The sequence below is a fragment of the Mustela putorius genome, unplaced genomic scaffold, assembly GCF_011764305.1.
Source record: "Mustela putorius furo isolate JIRA1106 unplaced genomic scaffold, ASM1176430v1.1 tig00000174_pilon_pilon_pilon, whole genome shotgun sequence".
NCBI classification, from domain to species: Eukaryota; Metazoa; Chordata; class Mammalia; order Carnivora; family Mustelidae; genus Mustela; species Mustela putorius.
In genome coordinates, this window is record NW_025421304.1 from 37,234,069 (window position 1) to 37,259,010 (window position 24,942).

The 24,942-nt window shown below is 44.9% G+C and overlaps 1 protein-coding gene across 1 annotated transcript in view; it reads right to left on the minus strand.

The window, feature by feature from the left end:
* Window positions 1-24,942, minus strand: part of CDYL2 (chromodomain Y like 2) — a 165,578-nt gene that overhangs the window by 26,260 nt on the left and 114,376 nt on the right. The window contains exon 3 of the mRNA XM_045076333.1: window positions 2,386-2,603. Within this exon, the coding sequence (XP_044932268.1) occupies window positions 2,386-2,603 (218 nt within the window). The remainder of the gene's footprint in view (window positions 1-2,385; window positions 2,604-24,942) is intronic.

Consider the following 24,942-nt stretch of genomic DNA (forward strand, 5'->3'; position numbering starts at 1 on the left):
AATATAAGCATGATTAGTGCTAAAAAGGTAAAGTGGAAAAAACAGGTAAAATGGACTTCACCAAAATTTTAAGCACTGTACATCCAAGGATGCCATCAAGAAAATGACAAAGTCAAGATCAAATGCTTCTGCACAGCAAAGGAAACAGTCAACAAGACAAAGAGGAAACCCACGGAATGGGAGAAAATATTTGCAAATGACACTACAGACGAAGGGCTGATATCCAGGCTCTAAAAGAATTCCTCAATCTCAACACACACAAAACAGAAATCACGTCAAAAAATGGGCAGAAGATATGAACAGACACTTCTCCAATGAAGACATACAAATGGCCAACAGACACATGAAAAAATATTCATTATCACTAGCCATCAGGGAGATTCAAATCAAAACCACATCGAGATACTACCTTACACCAGTCAGAATAGCCAAAATTAACAAGATAATAAACAACATGTGTTGGAGAGGATGTGGAGAAAGGGGAACCCTCTCACACTGTTGGTGGGAATGCAAGTTGGTGAGCCACTTTGGAAAACAGTGTGGAGATTCCTCAAGAAATTAAAAACAGAACTTCCCTATGACCCTGTAATTTCACTACTGGGTATCTACCTCAAAGATACAGATGTAGTGAAAAGAAGGGCCATTTTCACCCCAGTGTTCATAGCAGCAATGGCCACAGTCGCCAAACTGTGGAAAGAACCAAGATGCTCTTCAGTGGACGAATAGATAAGGAAGAGGTGGTCCATATATACTATGGAGAATTATGCCTCCATCAGAAAGGATGAACACCCAACTTTTGTACCAACATGGATGGGACTGGAAGAGATTATGATGAGTGAAATAAGTTAAGCAGAGAGAGTCAATTATCATATGGTTTCACTTCTTTGTGAAACATAAGGAATAACACGGAGGACATTGGGAGATGGAGAGGAGAAGTGATTTGGGGGAAATTGGAGGGGGAGATGAACAATGACAGACTGTGGACTCTGAAAAACAATCTGAGGGTTTTGGAGGGGCACGGGGTGGAAGTTGGGTGAGCCTGGTGGTGGGTATTAGGGAGGGTATGTATTGCATGGAGCACTTGGTGTGGTACATAAACAATGAATTCTGGAACACTGAAAAGAGATTTAAAAAAAAAGTAACAAGTTACAGAATGAAAGCATATTTTCCAATGAAATGACTGACAAAGAAGTCTTAGAACTCAAGAGTTAAAAAACAATTTTAGGAAGGGGCACAAGATGTCAACAGACATTTCTCCAAAGAAAAGAGACAGGCAGGCAATAAGCCCTTGAAAAGACACCCAACATCATTAGTCATCAGGAAAATGCACACCAAAACCTCGGTGAGATGCCACCTCACGCCCATTCCAAGAGCCACAACAACAAGAACAGATAGTAACAAGTGTTGTCAAGGATGCAGAGACACTAGAGCCCTTGTATATGGCCAGTGGGAGTGGAAAATGGCACAGCCACTGTGAAAACAGGTTGGCAGTTCCTCAGAGAGTTAAATGCAGAGTTACCATACGACCCAGCAGTTTCACAAGGAGGGAAACAGCCAAGAGCACTGAAAACACGTTCACATGCGAACTCGTACACAAACATCTGCAGTGATATTCGTCACAACACAGTAGTCAAAGATGGAACCAAGACAGACGTCCATCACTGAACGACTGACGGACCAAACACGGCACATCCATACGAGGGAAAGGAAAGAAGCACGGGCGTGTGCTACTCCATGGATGAACCTTGAAAACATGGTGTTCAGTGGAGGAAGCTGGTCACAGACCACATACAATATGCTTCCGTTCACGCAAAATGTTCAGAACAGGCAAACGGGTAGATACAAAAAGTAGATTCGTAGCCGCCGGGGACGTAGTGAGGGAAAGTGGGGAGAGGACGGCAATGGGCATGGGGCTTCCTTTCGGGGTGATGGAAACGTGCTAGAACTAGACCGTGGTGAATATACTGAAAAATGAACAGGTTAAAAGGGTGAAATCTATGGTCTGTGAATTGTCTCTCAATTGAAAGAAAGTAATCGAGCTGAGTGACTAGGATTCCTTCCAAAGCAAGGAAATGTGACATGCTTGGAAAAGCCCAAGATACACGGAGCTGCCCTGTGACTAATTCTGGGCCCTGGATAGGTTTTCCGAATCTCTCCATTCACTGGGGTCTTCATCTGTCAAATGGGATAGTATGACTACCTGGTCATAAAGATCAAATGGAAAATGTATGTAAGGTCATCAGCAGATGGTGTCCCAGAGTCAAGTTTGCGTGTGTGCTGGCTACCATCGTAGGCTCCTGGTGGAACAGAGAGAGAGCCAGTGCCCCATCCTGAATGAGAAGCCCTCTCCAGCCTGACCCTCCCCTGGGGTCCCCTGCCTCTCACCTCGGGGGTCAGCGCGTTGTTGTCCGAGGTCTGGCTGGACAGCAGGATGTGTGTGAACCCCTCTTCCTTCCGCACGACAATGTCCCGAAACCTACAGTTGCTTTCATTCTGGCGGACGCTGTACCTGAGCCTCTTGTCAAAGACATAGTCCTTCTCTGCTTCCAGCTTCCTCTTCACGGGGCTGTGCAGGTTTAATCCCCCGTTGGTCAGAGCAGAGCCTTCCAAAATCAGATAACCAAAGTGAGAAACTGACATAGGCACAGCCGCACGAGAGGGCGATCACAGCACGTTCAGATCAGATGTGGTGGGACGTCCATGCACCCTCTGATCTCGGGTGGAGGAGGGCCCGGGGCTTAACTGCCTCATCTCCAAATCTGAAATAGGACGGACAGTGGTCTCTGTGGAGAGCCCCCTAGAACCCTTGATCCCCCTCCCACACACCTACCTGGGGGCCTCTACCTGTGCTCATGCGCATTCAGCAGGAAGGAACCCACAACTTCGGAAACTGATGGCTACAAAACCAAATAGACCAATGAAAACACTGCAGCTTTATTCATAATCACCCCAAACTGGAAGCAACCAGTATGTCTTTTCCTCGGCGAATGAATAAACAAGCTGGTATGTTTGTAACGTGGAGTATTATTCAGCCATAAAAAGAATTCATCGTCAAGCCATGGCGTACACAGATGAATCTTGGATGCATATTGCTAAGTGAAAGAGGCCAGCCCGATTCCCGTTACACAGAATCGGTCAAAAGGTCAGCAGTTTCCAGGGATCAGGAAGAAGAGGAGGTGGAACAGGGGAACCCGGGATTCTGAGGGCAATGAACCGACTCTACAGGATACCATGATGGTGAATGTGGGACATTTAAGCATTTGTCAAAATCCAAAGAGCTTTGCCGCCAGACAGTGAAGCGTAAAGGATGCAAATCAAAATAAACACATTGACGAGACTGGGGGAGTCCAAGGATGACGCGCAGCATGTGATCAAAGAATCGAACTACAGGGTCCACGTGTGAAACATCCTCACCAAAGAGGGTGGGAGGCCCTCGGCACCTCAGAAACTCCAGGAAGGACTGGAGGAATTTGTAAAACTAAAGGTAAGATAGTCCGTGGAGAAACCCTGTGCTCCAGCTGGTGGATCCGATTCCCAAGGACAGGGGTGAGAGCTCGATTCGGACACCATTATCCACGCGTGCCGGAACTGAACGGTTAAAGGAATGGAAGGCAGACGGCAGGAGCAATGCTTCTCACCACTGGAGCGGGGCTTGACACATAAGCAAGGGGAGGGGGCCAGAAAGATCCATGTGGCAGTGGGTCCACATTGGAAGATACCAGGATGACCTCATGAATCTGTAACACAGATAGAGACAGTTACATTCGGACACAATTACAGGTACGTGTGTGTATACAGGGCACTATACACACGTGTATTTCCTCCACCTGTCAGTTGAGAGGACCCAGAACCACTGACACCCCAATAGCAGCGAGCACACCAAGGGCCCAGGTGTTGGTTTCTGATACCACTCTCAGGAAAAGGAACCAGGATTCCCTGAAGAAACAGCAGATTCCAGGCCTGAGGCAGGAAACAAACAAGATAAGCTTGTGGTGGTGGAAAGGAAGGAAGTAGTTAAAAAAAAAAAAAATCTCTGCGGTGAAGACACATGTCAAAAGGACAGAGGAGCCAAGTGAAAGAGCTCCCGATGGTCAAAGGTTGACAACGTGGATAACACTACAGACTGGAAGTGCATTATAACTGAAGCATAAAATCAGTACCCTGAGTCCATACCGATGTCAGTAAGTGATCAAATTCATAAATAAATGGGTGAGAAGACACAGATCTCCCACGTAGAAGAATTCCAAACAGTTTCTGTAGATTCCCTGCCCACAGGGAGGCGGAGCCCCAGTCGTTAAGTGTGGCCTGAGCTGGTGACTTCCTTCCGCACAGCACAGCATGGAAGGCTGGGGGCAGGGGTTGTAACTGGCCGGCGGAGAAAGCTGACTTGAGTAGATGGAGAAGGCAAAGTCCCCTCAACCTGGTGACGGAGACCAACATCCACAGTAATGAGTCACGGTGATGGCATATGTCCTCAACACAACACATGGTCTTCCAAAAACCTACAACCCTGTTTCTAGGCATAAAAAAAGATGAAACAAATCCAAATCGAGGGGCACTCTACAAAATACTTCATCAGTACATTTCAAAATGGTCAAGGTCATCAAAAACCAGGAAAGTCAGAGAAACAGCACAGCTCAGAGGAGCCTAACGAGACATGACAACTCACTGTAATGGTGAGATCCTAGATGGGATTCTGGAACAGACATTAAGCAAAAACTAAGGAAACCTGAAGAAAGTAAGGACTTTGGTTAACGACAGTGTATCAGGACTCGTCATCAACTGTAGCAAACACACCGCTCTTACATAAGATGTTAATAATGGGAGAGAGCTGAGTGGGGCCCACAGAGAAACTCTCTGCATTACCTCCCCAATATTGCTGTAAGTCTAAAATTGTTTCCAAAAGTGAAGCTTACTTTACTTTAAAATTAAGTTAATCATCATAATTTTTTAAAACCCCACAAAATAGTCCTCAGGCCATTCCGACATGCAGGCAGGTTTGAGAACACGGACCAGTGGTTCTTACACTTGAACGTGCATCAGGATCACCTGCAGACTGTTAAAAATCCACCTGCTGGGCCGCACCCCAAACTGCTGCTACTGCTTCAGCAACCAGGCTCTGAGACCCAGGGTTCAGACAAATCGGGGGTCATCCATCACCAGGTGCCTCCCTGATGCCCAGGTGTGCCCTCTGCTTGAAAGCTGGTGAAGGTCTGAAGATGTTGTTGCGGGTCCCATTGCTGCTGGGGATGGTAGGGGACCGCCCCAGGCAGGATGGAGCTGCCAGGAGGTAGGGGGTACAAGGAAACCCAGAGAGGGACTTCCTACCTGTTAGAGCCTCTCCTTTAGTTTTTGGTGGGGATGCTGGAACCCAACCAGAAGCTGGTCCCCTGAAGCCCAACCTGCTTAGGGAAATGACTGTGTTAGCTGATCCTCTGAGAGCAGGTTAGGAGTATGAAGAAAGAGAACGTATTTAAAGGACCCAGGACACAGTAAGCAATGAATGAGTAATGGCGTCTACTTGCTTTATAATCTTTATTGCCTGGATCAGCACAAAGGTATTCCGGCAGTATTTTCTGTATGAACCCTGTCTCCCAACAATACTGTCAGTGTCTTAAGGGGAGCACCACTGTCACACACAATACAGCCCGGCATAGTACCTAGGCACCAAGAAGTTCCGAGGAATCATTCTGTGGCCCCCAGAGCCTTGAGTCACCCTGTGGGTAGACTGAGGTCCTTACTTCGCCTTGTGGGTCTCAGGGTATCAAGAACCAAGTCCAAGGCAGGGATCAGGAAATGATTCCTCCTCCTGCACGCGGGGTCCCCACCCAGGTGGGCGCCCAGCCACAGAGCGGCACAGGAGCAGCAGGGCTCGTGTCACTGAACGGCTTCCCTGAAGTCTCCTCATTTTGTACTTTTCCATTACTCAAAGCAACTGGGCTTTGTCAAGCCCCATGATGCGGGTAAAATGATTCAATGAACTCCGGAAAGTAAACGCGAGCATTTAATTAAAAGGCTGGTGTAGAGGGAGCTGTTTCTTCAGGGTTAACCTCAAAACCTTCAGCTCCACGGAAGAGCTTCCTAATTGGAGCTGGCCAGGGTTTCTGCAGCAGCCCGGGCAGATCCGTGCCATGGCCTTGCTGGCAGAGGTTAGCACATCCCAGCAGCTGCTCTCGGAGGCCACTGACTCCCGCCTGGGAAAAGACAGAAGCTCGGGGCTTGGGCACGTCAGCGCCTTCCAGGTGTGGGAAAGTTCTGACCAAAATCCTCCCGCCCCAACCCCCCCAGCCAGGTCAAGGCACTAATGACAATTAAATGAGAGAGAAGGGCGGGAGGCTTACCTTTTGTGAGTTCTATGGCTCGTCTACAAATTTCTCAACAGTCCTACAAAACTGCCGGTCTCTGTCTATTTTGCAGGTAAGGAAGAGGGAATAAATGGCTGGAAGTCACAGAGATTTCAAATGGGGGAGCCAGGGCTGGAGTCAGCTCTCCCTCATTTTATTTCTTCATCTACACCTCCTACACGCTGGCTGGAGGCTAGATGACAGAGATGCAGCAAGAAATGAGAGAACTGAGGTCCCTGCACTCAGACTTTGGGGACTCAAGTTGGGGAGATGAAAAGTCAATGAGTGAACTATTACCTAAAATTGGGACAGATGAGAAAATACTGAGTGACGTGATAGAGAGTAATGGGGACAAGGGTCTCTGAATTCAAAGCCGGCGGTCTTTCTTCAAGAGCACAGGATAAAGCAGCCCTCACAGAACCTTCTGGCCAAATAAACCACAAAGCTACCTGAGGGAAACAGACCTGTTTGTTCTCTGTCAGGACACGGGGCTGGCACCTCTGATGGTGACTTGGAAGCACCATCTTTGGGCCCAAAAGAGGAGAGCCGTCCTGAGAGCCCAGATTCACATCTGAACCTAAGTGGTTCACATGGGCCCTGTACCTCAGGAGATGCCGAGCAAAGCCGCCCCGCAGAAACCCTCAGGTGCTGGCCTCACACCAGGCTGCCCTCGAGGCCTCTCCCCTGCTGTAGCATCATGCTTCCTGAAACTGTGGCAGGTTGACTGGGAAGATACCACGGGAAACAGAACATGCTGGAAGCATGGAAGCTGAAGTCTTTGCCACCAGACAGTGTGGAAGTCCCAGCCCTGTGTTTGCTACCTGGGAGAAGCTGGGAACCCACATGAGCTCCTGAGTATTATCTCCTTGATGAGAAGATGAGACTAACAGGATCTGCTTTTCAGGGTTGTTTTGAGTTCAGTTAAAGAACCAGCAGGAGATCAGCAAGCACCTGGCTCATCTCAGGCACTTCACAAACGTTAGCTGAAGGACCCCAAGTCATTCCAAAAAAAAAAGGAATTAACTGGTGAGTCTCTAAGCCTGAGGCACAGACCCAGACCAGAATGTGGTCTTCCAGGCACAGAGGGGACAGACCGCCTGTGAGTCCATAAATCAGGGGGAAACCCAACAACGGGTCAGCCGTTAGCCCCCCCCACTCCCTCCCATGAGCTACAAGGCTGAGCGGCTCACTCACCCATACTCTGTGTCCCCATGACCCACGTGCAGCCTGGGAAAAAACGTTCCTGCCTCACACGATTGTTGCCAAGTAAAGGAAGTGATGGCAGCTGCATTCCTGGGGCACAGGATAGTTTCCTTCCTTTTTTTCCCTTCAAACCTTCCCACATTCCTTCCTTCAGAGTAAGTACAAAGGAGTTCCTGACGTTAAGAAGGTTCCATAAAATCACGCTCTGACATAGCTCCTTTGCTCCAAACATGCGGAAGTGGCCGGTAAATACTAGGCTCACAAACAAGATAATCATCTCTGTGCGTGAGAGGCAGAATGTCGACACAAAGCACTACGTGGGGATGGGGGATGGGAGTGCTGGGCAGGAGGCACACACACAACGGCAGAAAGACCAATGTCCCATGCAACTTGAGAAAGGGGACCCCAGCCCAGGGGGTGGCCCAAGGCCCCCTCTGTGAAGGCATGCCAACAATAAGAAAACCAACAGCTGCCCATGGCCATAGGTTTTGGGGCGCTCCAGGCCAGGTGGAGGCAAACACAAACTGTCGTTGGCATAGGGGGGTGGAAGCGAAGAAAATCCAAACACAAATTTATCTCTTAATATGACCCCAAACATCAAAATTCCAAAACCTGAAGACATCTAACGCTTAGAAACCTAGCCAACAAAATCAACACTTGTGACATGAATTACTCCAAAGAAGATAAAATGAGTATCATGGAATAATCTGACAAGGATTTTAAAACAGGAATTTTTCAATGCTCTAAGTGACAGAAGCAAGAGGAAAAAAAAAAACAAATTTATTGAAAATAAATAAGAAATTTTCAAACAAAAACAGAAGGAAGAAAAGAAAAACAAGGGTGAGGGTAAGGTAAAGACTAAATGAGAAGAAAAATGGCAAATAGGAGAAAAATATTTGCATATCACAGATAAAAGACCAAGATGGCCAAATTGTAAGAAGTTTTAAAGATGAGTCAAAACGCCCCAGATTCCTCCTTTAACAAAGAGTGGACAGAAGATATAGGCAAGAACCACAAATATTACATGAAAATAGCCCTTAAACATAAAACCCCAACTTTCTTCAATAATGTAAATTAAAACTCAAAATTATGGAGTAAGAATTAAAATTATACTGAGATACCATTTCTCACCCACCTGCTTGGCAAAAGTTCAAAATCCTGACAGTACACTCTGCCAGAGAGGATGTGGGGAGTCGGGCATTCTCTTAATTGTGGGTGGAAGGCAAAATGGCATAATAGCAATGGAAGGGAATTTGGCAACATGTGACAAAGCTGTTTATGTGCTTACTCTCCAGCCTGCAATCCAATCCTAGAAATGTGACATCAACATAAACTTCTAACAGTACAAAAAAATACATGTGCCTACGATGACACCCTACAGCACTCTTTGCAACTGCAAAATATTGGAAGCTATCTAAATATCCAAGAGTGGGTTGGGGACATAAACTAGGGTGCATCTATATAATGGAATACTATGCAGCCATAAAAAAGAATGGTCACTGCCTCTATGAGTTAATAGGGAGTGGTTTCCAAAATATATCTTCATGTGGAGACAGACAAGGTGCAGAAGTGCTTTATGTTTAGTGTAAGGAAAAAAGGGAAAGAGATAAATCTGATTTTTATTTTTCAGAAAGAAACACAGGATGAATAAACGAAAAGATGATGAAACTGGTTCTGCAAAAACAAGTGCGCACAAGTGGTTGGCAGGGAGAATAGAGCAGAAGGAGGTGGGGGGACAGAGGACACTGTTCTGAGTACATCTTTCTATTTTAAGTCCTGGAAGCATATTAAAGTATGTCAAGAAAATACAATCAGGGAGGATGAAGAAAAATAAACTGAATGCGAACAGGAAGAGAGGAACTAATCTTATCTCAAATGAATAACATAAGGACACTGGGGGAGGGTAGAGAACCAATATGAGTAACCATTTTTGAGTGCAAAATTATGACTTACACACCCTCAAACAAACCTTGAACTCTCCCTAGTGGGTTTGTTTTCATACAGTAGAGCAATTCCAGAATTATTTTATAGGCAGTACAGGGTTGAGCCGATGAGTAAAAGTGTGATGTTGTGGACAGACAGGGTTCTCTTGATGGAAGAAAGATCAAAATAAATATGGAAAGGGGAAGGCAAGGAAGAAATGCATGGGAATGGGATGGAAGAAATTTGCACCATAATAGAAAAAACTGGAATATGGATCATTGATTAAATTACTATACCAATGTAAGTTTCTGAAATTTATAACTGTACTGTGCTGGCTTAAAAGAGTATCCTTTTTCTTAGAAAATACCAATTCTGAATATTAAGGGGTAAAGAGGCATGATGTATGTAATCCATACTTAAATGGTTCAGAAAAAGAATAATAATATGTATATAATTTGTATAATCATTTCTACATAACTTATGAGTGTGTATGTGAGTCTGTATCTAAACATATATACACATATGTGTACATATACATAAACATAAACATAAAGAGAGGGCAAACAGGGTAAAATATTTTAAAAAACTGATGAATGTGAAAAAAACCTCTTCATGAGGTTTTCTGTAAGTTTTAAAATACTTTAAAACAAAAAGTCAAAGAGGAGCAAGATGGCAGAGGAGTAGGAGACCTAAATATCATCAGGTCCCAGGAGATCAGCTGGATAGTTATCAAACCCTTCTGAACAGCTACAAACTCAACAGGAGATCAAAGAGAGGAGCAGCAATTCTAGGAACAGAAAATCAACCAGTTTCCAGAAGGTAGGATGTGTGGAGACATGAATCTGAGGCAACAAACAGGAAGATAGATTGCAGGGGGACGGGCTGGCTCCCAGCAAGTGGTAGAGCAGTGAAGCACAAAATTGGGACTTTGAGAAGTCTGTGCCACTGAGGGACATCAATCCAAAGGCTAAGCGGGGATGGAGCACTCATGGGGACAGTGTGGTCTCAGGACCCGCGGGGTCACAAAAAGACCAGGGGTGTCCGAGTGTGGCAGAGCTCCCAGGTATCAGAGCAGGGAAGCCTGCCTCAGAGTCAGAGCTAAGGATGGGGCTCTCAGCTCAGGCTTACCTTAGACCGGGATCCAAGACACAATTGGACCACTGCTCGTTGGGCAGGGACCCCACAAGATGTAGATCTAGGAAGACTCACCCTCCTCTGGGAAGAGTGGTGCAGGAGTGCGCAGCAGAATCTGCTGGGTTTGGACACTCCAAATAGGGGCCGTGTACCAGAGACAGAAATGCTCGGTCACAGGCCAGGTGAGCTCGGAGTGCAGTATGAGATCCAGAAACAGGAGAGACTGACTGCTTTTCTCCCAGGGCACACTGCGGAGTGGGACCCTGAGCTCTCAGTTCCTATGGGACTGGAGATTGTGAGGCTGTCATTTTCATTCTGTCCTCCAGAGCTCTACGGAAAGCGTTCAGGGAACAAAAGCTCCTGAGAGCAAACCCCAGCAGATTACTTAGCCTGGCCCCTGGCTAATTCCGCCTCAAAGGCATTTGAGAATCATGACAATGGGCCTCTCCCCCAAATTAATAAGAACATCCAGCCAAGCCCAAGTTCACCAGACAATGAGGACGACGGAACTCCAGAGTTAGGGAAAAGCAACACATAGAATCCACAATATTTTTTCCCATGATCCTTTGGTCTTTCAAAATTAAATTTTTTAACTTTTTTTTCTTATTCTGTTTTTAAAATTTTTCCTCTTTCCTAATTTTTTCAACTATTTTATCTTATCAATACTTTTTTAAAAAATCTTTTTAAATTATCATTGTTATAGTCATATTTTATCCCATCATTGTATTTAACCTTATTTCTTCCATACATGTAGGTTTTTTTCCTTTAAAATTCTGGGATACAATTTCTTCTCCTAAATCAAAATATACCCTAAATCTAGCTCATAGTTTTTCTAGTCTCCGTCCAGATCACATTCATTCCCTTTTTTTTCCCCTCAACCAACTTCTGAGCTTATCAATTCCTTTTTAAAAATTTTTTTACTTTTCATCCTCACAGTCATATTCCATCCGTTTATCATGTTTACCCTTATTATTGTATATATATGTTTTTCTTTAAAATTTTGGGAAGTAGTTTCTTCTAACAGACCAAAATACACCCAAAATCAAGTGTGTGGCTCTATTCTATTCACAAGTCTAATGGATACATATTTTTTTTCTTTTTTCTTTTTTTTTCCCTTTCTTCTCCCACTGGTATAGGATCTCTTCTAATTTGATTAGTATGTATTTTTTCTGGGGTCATTGCTACCCTGTTAATATTTTGTCCTCTCATTCATCTATTCTTATCTAGATAAAATGACAAGGCAGGAAAAACTCACCACAAAAGAAAAGAACAAGAGGCAGTACCAACGGCTAGGGACCTAATCAATATGGACACTAGTAATATGTCAGAACAAGAGTTCAAAATGATGATTATCAAGGTGCTAGCTGGGCTTGTATAAAGCAAGGAAGGTATTAGAGAATCCCTTTCTGGAGAAATAAAAGAACAAAAATCTAATGAAGTTGAAATCAGAAAAGCTATTAATGAGGTGCAATTAAAAAAAATGGAGGCTCTTACTGCTAGGATAAATGAGGCAGAAGACAGAGTTAGTGATATAGAAGACCAAATGATGGAGAATAAAGAAGCAGAGAAATACGGAGATAAACAACTACCGGACCACAAGGACAGAATTTGAGAGACAAGTGATATCATAAGATGAAACAATATTAGAATAATTGGGAACCCAGAAGAAGAAGAAAGAGAGAGAGGGAAAAAAGGTATATTGGAGCAAATTATAGCAGAGAATTTCCCTAATTTGCCAAAGGGAACAAGCATCAAAATCCAGGAGGCACAGAGAATCCCCTCAAAATCAATTAAAATAGGTCCATACCCCATCATCTAATAGTAAAACGTACAAGTCTCAGTGACAAAGACAAAATCCTGAAAGCAGCTCGGGACAAGAAGCCTGTAACATACAGTGGTAGAAATATTAGATTGGCAGCAGACCTATCCACAGAGACCTGGCAGGCCAGAAAGGACTGGCATGATAGATTCAGAGCACTAAATGAGAAAAATATGCTGCCAAGAATACTATATCCAGATAGGCTGTCATTGAAAATAGAAGAAGAAATAAAGTGTGTCCAGGACAAACAAAAACTAAAAGATTTTGCAAACACCAAACCAGCTCTACAAGAAATACTGAAAGGGGCCCTCTAAGCAAAGAGAGACCCTAAAAGTAGTAGACCAGAAAGGAACAGACAATATACAGTAACAGGCAATACGATGGCACTAAATTTGTATCTTTCAATAGTTACCCAGAATATAAATGGGCTAAAGGCCCCAATCAAAAGACACAGGGTTTCAGAATGAATTAAAAAAAAAAAAAACAATACCCATCGATATGCTGTCCACAGGAAACTCATTTTAGACCCAAACGCCCCTCCAGATTTAAAGTGAGGGGGTGGAAAATAATTTACCATGCTAATGGACATCAAAAGAAAGTAGGAGTGGCAATCCTTATATCAGATAAATTAGATTTTAAGCCAAAGACTATAATAAGAGATAAGGAAAAACACTATATCATACTCAAAGGGTCTGTCCAACAAGAAGATCTAATAATTTCTAATATTTATGCCCTTAACATGGGAGCAGCCAATTATATAAACCAATTAATAACAAAATCAAAGAAACACATCAACAATAATACAATAATAGCAGGGTACTTTAACACCCTCATCACTGAAATGAGCAGATCATCCAAGCAAAAGATCAACAAGGAAATAAAGGTTTTAAATGACACAGTGGACCAGATGGACATCACAGATATATTCAGAACATTCCATCCCAAAGCAACAGAATAAACATTCTTCTCTAGTGCACATGATACATTCTCCAGAAGCGATCACATCCTGGGTCACAAATCAGGTCTCAGCCAGTACCAGAAGATTGGGACCATTCCCTGCATATTTTCAGACCACAATGCTTTGAAACTAGAACCCAATCACAAGAAGAAAGTTGGAAAGAGCTCAAATACATGGAGGTTAAAGAGCATCCTCCTGAAGAATGAATAGGTCAACCAGGAAATTAAAGAAGAATTGAAAAAATTCATGGAAACAAATGAAAATGAAAACACAACTGTTCAAAATCTTTGGGACACAGCAAAGGTGGTCCTCAGAGGAAAGTATACAGCAACACAAGCCTTTCTTGAGAAAAGAAACAAGAAAGATCTCAAGTACACAACCTAACCCTATACCTAAAGGAGCTGGAGAAAGAACAGCAAATGAAGCCTAAATCCAGCAAGAGAAGAGATAATAAAGATCAGAGCAGAAATCAATGAAATAGAAACAAACAAACAAAAAAAGAGTAGAACAAATCAACGAAACTAGGGGCTGGTTCTTTGAAAGAATTAATAGGATTGATAAGCCCCTGTCCAGACTTATCAAAAAGAAAAGAGAAAGGACCCAAATAAATAAAATAATGAATGAAAGAGGAGAGATCACAACCAAAACCAAAGAAATACAAACAATTATAAGAATGAATTATGAGCAAATATACACCAGCAAATTTGACAATCTAGAAGAAATGGATGCATTCCTAGGACATATAACTACCAAAGCTGAACCAGGAAGAAATAGAAAACCTGAACAGACCCATAATCAGTAAGGAGATTGAAGCAGTCATTAAAAATCTCCCAACAAACAATAGCCCAGGGCCAGATGGCTTCCCAGAGGAATTCTACCAAACATTTAAAGAAGAACCAATACCTATTCTCCTGAAACTGTTCCCAGAAATGGAAATGGAAGGAAAACTTCCAAACTCATTTTATGAGGCCAGCATTACCAGACAAAGACTCCATCAAAACAAGAAAAAAAACCCATCAAAAAGGAGAATTACAGACCAATATCCTTGATGAACACAGCTGTAAAAATTCTCACCAAAATACTAGCCAGGAGGATCCAACATTACATTAAAAGGATTATTCACTGGACACCTGGGTGGCTCAGTTGCTTGGGCAACTGCCTTCAGTTCAGATCATGATCCTGAAGTCTCGGGATCCAGCTCTGCATCAGGCTCCCTGCTCAGCAGGGGGTCTGCTTCCCACTCTGACATTCCCCCTCTCATGATCTCCCTCTATCTCAAATAAATAAATAAAATCTTTAAGAAAAAATTAAAGGATTATTCACCACAACCAAATGGTATTTGTTCCTGGGCTGCAAGGTTGGTTCAACATCTGCAAATCAATCAATGTAATGCAATACATTAATAAAAGAAAGAACAAGAACCGTATGATACTCTGAACAGATGCTGAAAAAGCATTTGACAAAGTACAGCATCCTTTCTTGATCAAAACTCTTCCAAGTGTAGGAATAGAGGGTATATATCTCAATAACGTCAAAGCCATCTATGAAAAACCCACAGTGAATATCATTCTCAATGGGGAAAAATTGGGAGCTTTTTCCCTTAGCTCAGGAACACAGCAGGGATGTCCACTATCACCATTGCTATTCAACAGAGTACTAGAAGTCCTAGTCTCAGCAATCAGACAACAAAAAGAAATAAAAGGCATCCAAATAGGCAAAGAAGTCAAGCTCTCATTCTTTGCAGATGATATAATAGTTTATGTAGAAAACCCAAAAGACTCCACTCCAAAAATGCTAGAACTCATATAGGACTTCAGTAAAGTATCAGGATAAAAAATCAATGCACAGAAATCAGTTACACTTCTACACACCAACAGCAAGAGAAGAAAGAGAAATTAAAGAGTCGATCCATTTACAATTGCACCCCAAACTATAAGATACCTAGGAATAAACCTAACCAAAGAGGCAAAGAATCTGTACTCAGAAAACTATAAAGAACTCATGAAAGAAATTGAGGAAGACACCAAGAAATGGAAACACATTCCATGCTCATGGATTAGAAGAACAAATATTGTGAAAATATCTATGCTACTTAAACCAATCTATACATTTAATGCAATCCCTATCAAAATACCATTAATGTTTTTCAAAGAAATTGAACAAATAATCATAAAATTTATATGGGAAAGAAAAGACCCTGAATAGCCAGAGGAATGTTGAAAAAGAAAATGAAAGTTGGTGGCATCACAATTCCAGACATCAAGCTCTATTACAAAGCTTTAATCATCAAGACAGTATGGAACTGACACAAAAACAGACACACAGATCAATTGAATAGAATAGAGAGCCCAGAAATGGATCAATTCCATGGTCAACAAATCTTTGATGAAGCACTACTGCTTCCAATGGAAAAAGTCTCTTCAACAAATGGTGTTGGGAAAATTGGACAGCCTCATGCAGAAAAATTATCCAAGAATATAAAAATTAATGGGAACAAATGAAAATGAAAACACAACTGTTTAAAATCTTTGGGACACACCATTTCCTTACATCACCCACAAAAACAGACTCAAAATGGATGAAAGAACTCAATGTGAGACAGGAATCCATCAAAATCCTTGAGGAGAACATAGGCAGTAACCTCTTCGACCTAAGCCATAGCAACTTCTTCCTAGAAACATCACCAAAGGCAAGAGAAGCAAGGGCAAAAATGAACTATTACAACTTCATCAAGATCAAAAGCTTTTATAGAGCAAAGGAAACAGCCAACAAAACAAAAGACAACTGAAAGAATGGGAGAAGCTATTTGCAAATGACATATCAGATAACGGGTTAGTATCTAAAATCTATAAGAACTTAACAAACTCAACACCCAAAGAACAAATAATCCAATCAAGAAATGGGCAGAAGTCATCAAAAGACATTTCTACAAAGAAGACATCCAAATGGCCAACAGACACATGAAAAAGTGCTCAACATCACTTGCTATCAGGGAATCACAAATCAAAACCACAGTGAGATACCACCTCACACCAGTCAGAAAGGCTAAAATTAACAAGTCAGGAAATGCCAGAGAAAGGGGAATCCTCCTACACTCTTGGTGGGAATGCCAGCTGGTGCAGCCACTCTGGAAAACAGTATGGAGGCTCCTCAAAAAGTTGAAAATAGATCTACCCTATGACCCAGCAATCTCACTACTGGGTATTTACCCTAAGGATACAAATGTAGTTATCCAAAGGGGCACATTCACCCAAATGTTTATAGCAGCAATGTCCACAATAGCCAAACTATGGAGAGAATCTAGATGTCCATCAACAGATGAATGGATAAAGAAGATGTCACACACACACACACACTGGACTACTATGCAGCCAGCAACAATGACATCTTGCTATGTGCAACGACAAGGATGGAACTAGAGGGTATTAGGCTAAATGAAATAAGTCAGTCGTAGAAAGACAATTATCATTTGATCTCTCTGATATGAGGAATTTGAGAGGCAGGGCAGGGGGTTGTAGGGGTTAGGGAGGGAAAAAATGAAACATGAAGGAATCGGGAGGGAGACAAACCATAAGAGACTCTTAATCTCATGAAACAAATTGAGGGTTGCTGGTGGGGCAGGTAGGGCTAGGGTGGATGGGTTGTAGACACTGGGGAGGGTATGTGCTATGGTGAGTGCTGGGAAATGTGTACGCTTGATGATTCACAGACCTGTACCCCTGGGGAAAATAATACATTATATGTTAATATAAAAAAAAGTCAAACACACTTTTAAAAACAAATATTCTGCAAATAAGAACCAAACTAAAGTCCTATTCATGGGGTAGCTCTAAGAAAAGAATATTTGAAGAGGTAAGAGCTGAGTATTTTCTATAACTTAAAAAAGGGCAAGTTCTTAGTTGTAAAGAGCACTCTGGTAAGTAAGACTAAGAGACAAATGATGAACAGCAGCATGTCAGGAGTAAAGAAAAGATCTTAAAATGTAGCCTGCAGGGAAAAAAATCAGATCATCACTAAGGGAAGACAGAGTGATAGCAACAGCAACAGCACTGGCCTGGGAAGAAAGGAAATTCTGCCATTGGAGTATTGAAAAAACAAGCATCAACCAAGACTTTTATACCCAGTTAAAGCGGCATTTAAAGGCCTGAGTAAACAGGCATTTTTCAGACCCCCCCAATGCCAATAGTATTTATCTATCAGAGTCTTAAGGAATCACAAAGAGAAACTTCACCATATAAAACAGTTAATTCCAAGGAAGACCTAGGACTCAAGAAACAAATCTGGTCTTAAAAATTGTCAGTAGGTGAAAAAAATTTTCATAAATGTAATTACTCACTACAGAAATAAACACAATCTTTGGTGTTTAACAACATTGGGTGTATAAAACAAAAACAATGTCTAATGTGAATTAAAAGCCAAGTAGTATCCTCCTTGCTATATTCAATAGAACACCCTGTTTGAAAAAATTCATAGTTGAATATGAATGCTAAAATTGAAGAATAAAAATACAATATGTGGTTGGCTTCCAAGTCAGCCCAGGGCAAGGGAACCTATAAAATGTACAGTCCAATAAAAAGCTTCAAAATATCACTGAATGGTGATGGGAGAAGGAGCAGAGAGACACATAATGCAAAATAAAAGAAAGAATCCAAAATATATTAATAATCACATTAATCTGCAAGAATATTAGATTAATATATTAAAACACAGAGATGATCAGTTTGAACAAAAGATGAAAGAATCCAGGTGGGTGAAGGACTCCCTAAGGAAAGACCCTTAGAGACGGAAAAAGTCATCTGAGCTGAGCTACAAGGAGGAGGAAACCAGGACAATCCACTGAGAAATAGTGATGGCTCCAAAACTATCAGGAAATGGCACGCAGCTGTCAGTGTGCAGGAAGGAAAGGTGTTCCAGGAAGCACACTGCAGTTTGTAAGACACATAAGAAGAAATAGAAAAACAAGGGAAGCTTCCCTGGGTTTGGAGTGGGGAGAGGTAAAGGGCTAGAGAGGCCACAGAGGACAGCACTGATGAGCCGCAGACCACAGGAGACTTCTACCACACAGTATCATCTTTCAAGAAACACGTCCAGTCCAGGCAGGGAGCAGGGTCTCTGCCCATTTTCCCCACCAAGACCGTGTCAAACCTCAGGCACAGAAGGGCACAGGGAGGAAGGAAGGGAAAGTTCAGACAGATCACCAGAGGACACTGTCCCCAACTGAGGGACAGCACTATCCATGCTTCTTTCATGCTGACATGGTCTCTCTCAGGAACTCGGGCAACTCTTGGTTTATCACAGGCAGTGGGGCTAGGAGATTTTCTACACCTGCCCAGAACCATCCAAAATGGAGATTTCAGGGTCAATACCGCCTCATCTTCAAAGTCTTTTCTCTCTATGGCTCACCAGAGGCAATACCTATATTTTGTTGGGTATTTGCTATGCGATTCACATAGTTTACCTCATCCAACTCTAACAACCCTGTAACACCCAATTTTATCCCCATTTTACAGAAAAATAAACCCAAGAAGCCAAGGCCATCAGGCCATCAGACAGTGCCAGAATAGGGTTTACCCTCCAGCACCTTGATTTCAAACTGGATGCTTAATTCAACCACCAAGGCTCAAATCTAACACCAGTCCTGGGCCCTCCGACTAAGAGCCCAGTTTCCACTGCACAGGGCAGGAAGGAAAATTTGGACATTATGCCTGGACTGATTTCAGGTGATGCTATTACCAAGCCGAGCTCATTTTGCAGTGTTATCATCACCTGCACACCTGCTCGATGCCCCCACTGAACTCTGTGGGGACCAGCCTGAGTGTCCCTCAGTTCTGCATCTGCAGGGCTGAGCACAGTGCATGGTGGACAGCAACTGCTCTGCAAAGTGCTCATCAGGGAAATGAATGAGTGAAAAACAAATGGAGCAACCCCATTGTACCGTGCCAACCTCGTGATTGACATTCTTGACGCTGGGACGCATCCCATATTCATTTCTCAATGTGCTGGTCACACTCCCACACCTTTGTATTGGTCCTGTGCTTGGAAACATTTATTTTCTGAAATCAGGTTGATCTTATACCTAGATGACTCCTATCACACCTGCTCCTTCCGCCCCATGGCAGCTGAGCGAGATCTCACCTCTCAGAGACATCCAGGGAGACAACGCAGCGTCCGTACTACGAATTTTCCTTCCCTTGGACAGAAAGTAGTAACACTGTTTGTGGTCTCAGCCATCAGCACACAGAAGGGAGAGGTTGAGAGACCAGACCCCCTCTCTATCCTGGAAAGCCCATGTGCTTAAAGGTCTCATCCCTCTCAATGCAGTTCTGCTGTTACCGGCTTGGGAAGTCTTCCAGAGCAGCTCATCTCTCTTCTTGTGGCTGTTTTTGTACATCCTCCTTCTTTTACAGCCTCTACTCTACCTTCCACCATCCATTCAGCATATAATTAGTGAGTGTCTATGAGATGCCTGGCGCCTGGGTCAGGCTGATGGGCAGAAACAGGCAAATCCTGCTTTCCAGTAGAACGTCCTGCCATGATGGAAATGTTCTATGCTGTTCTACCCAATATAGTAGCCAACATTTACACATGGCTACTGAAATTGTAAAATCTTTGTTTAATTTTAACTAACTGAAATCTCACCACATGTGCCCGGTAGCCACCATACTGGACAGTGTAGGAGGGAATCCTGCTGCAGGATGATTATCTTGCATACCTTGCCAGTCCTGACATACCTTTTCTTGACTGTCTGACTCCCTCCTCACCCTCAGAGTCATAAAGACAAGGGTCATGTTGGGCATTCTTAAATCTCCAGGACCAGTACAGCCCAGAAGGCCATTGCTGAACCTGATGAGCCGACAAAGGAATAAGTGCCTGTAGTGGAGGACCTACGGAAGTTTCCATCTCCTGACTGAAGGAGAAGTGGGAACAAGAGGCCAGACAGCAGGACAGGAGTCTGCTGCTGGCCCCAAGAGAGACGCAAGCCCAGGCACCACCTGTCCTATCCATCCTCTCTACTATTCCAGTCGAGGTCAGCACCTTGGGAAGCAGACAGATTCACAGAGAGGAGGAAGAGCTGGGACCCCCTGCAGGGCAATTCACACTGGAGCACCTTCAGCTGCAAACTATGGCAGAGAGGGGCAGTAAGAAGGCTTAAAATAAATAAAAGCGAAGACTCATCAGCTCCACAGTTGAGCGAAACCATCGCTTTGTCGACGGCAGGGTTAGGGTTTCCCAGCTACAGTTCTTAGAAGAGAAAGTGATAGTTCTCATGCATGAGAGCCATTTCCTGGTCTGTGGTTGACTCACCCAAGATCCCTAATGCCTTGTGGACGGTTCTGAAAGCACCCTGAGAAGGGAAGACGAGGGTAGTGGGTGCAAGGTTCACATGTCCCGCGCATCGGGAGGAACCAGATTCAGCAGTCTTTCAACAGAAGCAAGGCTGGGCGGTCGGGATCTTCAGCGGGGTCTGAAGTTGAAAACAACCCCCGTCACTGCACCCACTAGTGTCACAAAGAGTTCAAAGTACCCAACATGCACCCGAACTCCATACGCGTGGAATTATTTCATGGCTGGTCGCTGTCCCAGCCCCACACTGTCCCCGAGTCCAGAATCCCTGAATTCACCAGAAAAGCCCAAATGGATGAATTTTTGAAAATCATACTTCATCACGTTAGCCATCATCTGGCATTTTGTAATGATGCCTCCGGACATGTCCTGAATTTCAGGGAAGCTGAGGTTCCTGCGTTACTTAGAATTACTGGGAGGGGTGGTGCCTCCACAAGAGCAGACCGTGTCTTTGACTCACAGACCCTCTGGCTCCAAGGCCATCCCTGCCCTACTACCTCCAGAGTTCACAGCAAGTTTAAAGGAAAATCTAATCACTTCCTGCACTGGGATTTCTACTAAGAAGTCTACTGCATATTCTCTTCCGCGGCCAAGGACTATGCAAAACACGGAAGTGCAACCCAAAGGAAATGCACTCTGAGAAATGGATCTTTAGTACCCCTGATGGGGGGCAGGGCCAGGGGCGGTGCGGGGGGAGCCCGGGCCTGTAATTCAGAGCCTGCGAGACACCGTGAATATTAAGGGAGAAGAAGCGTAGCAAGTCGGGCCCTCACGGCAGATGGTAAAAACAACTGTCAGACACACAAGGGGAAGTGGATCCTTCCGTTGCTGCTGCAAAGAACCTGACAAAACATGAGCTCTGTGTGTCATGTCCCCAGGAGCAGGGAGCGTAATGTGAGAACACGGGAGAGCCCCCAGTGGGGGTGATGCTGACATAGTGGGGGGAGGGGGGGCGTGAACCTGGCACAGGACCCACATCACACAGCAGCGAGGGACTCTCACTTTCTCTCTTGTGTCCGTTCATTCATCCACTCCCTCCCTCGGCAGGTGTTTCTTAAGCACCTATCATGGGCAAAAGAGAGACCACGCCTGCCCTCATGGGGCTCAGGAGGCTCTCAGGGATCGAAGCAAGCAGAGATCACCTAGGTGATCAGGTTGTGACCCTTACACACCGAGGTCCATGCTGTCATTGAAAAAATACTGCTCTACATGTGCAAGCAAAACTGGACTCCAACCGACACGGGGAATCGCCTTTGGGTGAGCCACGATGGAAGAGGAGAGACGGGCCGCCCCCACACACTTAGAGCACAGGGAGACAGGTGTGCACCCGGTGCCAGGCACGCCGGGATGGGCAGGCTCCACAGGCCCTGGAAAGTGTGGGCTGTGTGAAGGACTTCCTCAGCCTCTTCCAGAAGGAATCCAAAAACACCCTCCTACTGCAGGCTCCCCCTGTCTGATCCTCTAGCCGACCCTGATGGAACCCCCCGGAGCCTCAGGCTCCCCTGTGGGCTAGATTACAACTGCCTGGGCTGCCACATTTCTTGTGATAGAGCTCCAAGCCCCCACACGTGGATCCTTGGCTGTGGTCCTGAGCCTGCCGTCAACACCCCCACCATCCCAGCCTTCTCCCTGGCTCCTTCTGGCTCCTTCTATCAGCTTGTGCATCACCTCCTCCAAGAAGCCCTCTCTAACTCTCTCCCCAAGCTGGCTTGGGCATCCCTGGCCACAGCTACTTCAAGATCATCTTCTCATCTCTCTGTGGTACAAGGCACTGCAATTACTTGTCTAAACAGTGTCTGGTATATTGTAGTCACTCAAAGAGGACCAGATGAGTAAACATCTATAAGAAAAGACGGATACACATAGTATTTTTTTTTTTAATTTGGGAGAGAAAGAGTGAGAGAGAGAGAGCATGAGAGGGGAGCTCGAGGGAGAAGCAGACTCCCTGCGGAGCTGGGAGCCTGATGAGGGACTTGAACCCCAGGACTCAGGGATCGTGACCTGGGCAAAAGGCAGTCGCTCAACTAACTGAGCCACCCAGGTGCCCTGATACACACAATATGTTGAGTGCTCTAAAACACAAGTAGGAAAACACAAAGATCCAGTTAGAAAACTGGGAGGGGTGTGAAATAATAAAAGCTAATATTCACCAAATGTCCACCCTATGGCAGGTAAAATTCTTAGAGCTTTCTGGGAAGGAGTTCATGTCTTCTGTACCCCAACCTCACAAGTATCTATACTTTAGGAATGAAGAACTTGGCCCAGAGAGGGTGGGCCATTTGCCAGAGGCAACGTGGACGAACGCCTTCATCTACCCACCACACTGAGTGTTGGTGGCGAGACGATATTTGGGCCACTCCCGGGGAGAGGAACACCCCAGCAGAAACACGAGAAGACCCTCGTGCTCATTTGTAAACTGAAATCACAACGACAGAGCTTGGAAAAGCAGGACAGAGTTGGCAATCGCTAGGGTTGGCCAGAGGGTGTCTTTGGAGGCAGCACACATGTCCGTCAGGAAGAGGACAGTCTGGATGCTAGAAAACTCCGGGCACCTCAAAGGGAAGCAGAGCCACAAGCCTGATAAAAATGGGTTTTTTAAGTTAAAACAAGATGTTCTCACCATTTCCAGGCTTTACTTGGATGTCCCCTTCTCAGTGAGGCCTCAGATTCTAGTTCTGTGTGTGTGGTATGTGTTCCTTCTAATCTGAGGCCCAGAGGGAAATCGCTCACTGCTAGTCATTCCCCTTCCTCGGAATCCCAAGTCAGCATCTTTGGAACCACTAAAGATGTCTCAGAGGCAGGCCCCAGGGGTCCTGGCCAGAATCATGCCCCAGGACACAGGGAAACATGTGCTGGTTTGAACTTAAATCGCTGCAGTGCGTTTTTTTCCTTCCTAAAACCTAAAACTGTTCAGAGTCCTCTGAGAGCTTTAGCATCGCCGGTCCTGGCACCACACTCAAGCTCTCCCCTCTGATCTCTGTGTCTCAACCTCTTCGACTGAGCCTCCGTCTTCCTGTGCAGAGGCAAGGCCAATCACGGCAGACCTTGTTGTGTGGCTACTTTGTCCCGTCGCTAACTCTAAGAAACGCTGAGGGGACTGGAAGCTATCCCACGTGCAGGACCCAGGAGGGGCTCAGCACCACCACTGCCCTAATCATCAAAGAGAACTGGGCTTTTGTCTGAGTGCTGGGAGGTGGGGGTAAGCCTCAGGCCTGGGGGTCCACGCCGACGGGGAGGAGGAGTTGGCAAGCCAATTTCTGTTACTCTGCAGACAAGGCACCCTCTTGCTGCTTGTACCCTCTGGGGGGATGGGGTGTGGCGGTGCTTTACTGCTTCCCCACTTGCTTGGGTTCACCACTAATGAATGGCCACTTGGAAACAGTTCCTAAAACTTGTTTTGAGGTAGTTGAGAGGGGAAAAGAGTATCTGAGCTGACAAGGAAAAGTGATGAGTCGATCTCCGAATCTTGACATCAGCTTCTCTGGATGCCAAAAACCTAATCCAGGAGCGGGGAACCGACCAACCACGATGTTGATTTCCCCCTTGGACTTGCCATGGGTCAGGGGACAGTCAGATTTTCCATCCCCGTCTGGCGCTTTTGCTCTGAGGCAGTGGCCAAGATGAAAGGTCTTCACGTTACCCCGTAAGAGAGGTTTAACTTCATTCCTTAGCCCCTGGTCACTTACTGGCCACACTTGGAAAGACAAACCAGACAACCCCCCCAGGCTGCTGTTGTTGCTGATACTGGTTTGGAAAACGACTCACTTCTGAATAACCCAGAGGTTGGTCAGCGTCTGTGGGCCTGGGGGCGGGTGTCTCAAGTGCGCTGGCAGAACAGCTGGGGCGGGGCAGACAGACACCTGCGTGGACCAGAGGCCACTGACGTGGTTCACTCCGTGGCTGGTGGCCGTGGACCGTGGCACTTGGAGCCAACTTTCCCCTCGGCCTCTTCCGGAGGCAGTCTGGGCACCTCAAGAAGCAGTGTGACTCTAAAGGTCATGAACTGGGGTCATGGTCAGGGCACGGAGTGAGAAGTTTCTCTAGCAACTTCTAGTTTTGAGGAAGTATCCGGGACATTCAGCACTATATCCTTAAGTAGAACTGACCTGTGATTTTCTTGCGTTTCCCCTCCTTGTCTGGCTTGGAAATCCAGGTTACACTTGCCTCCTCAAAGGGGTTGGGAGTGTTTCTCCTTTTTCTTCTGTTTTCTGTAATCC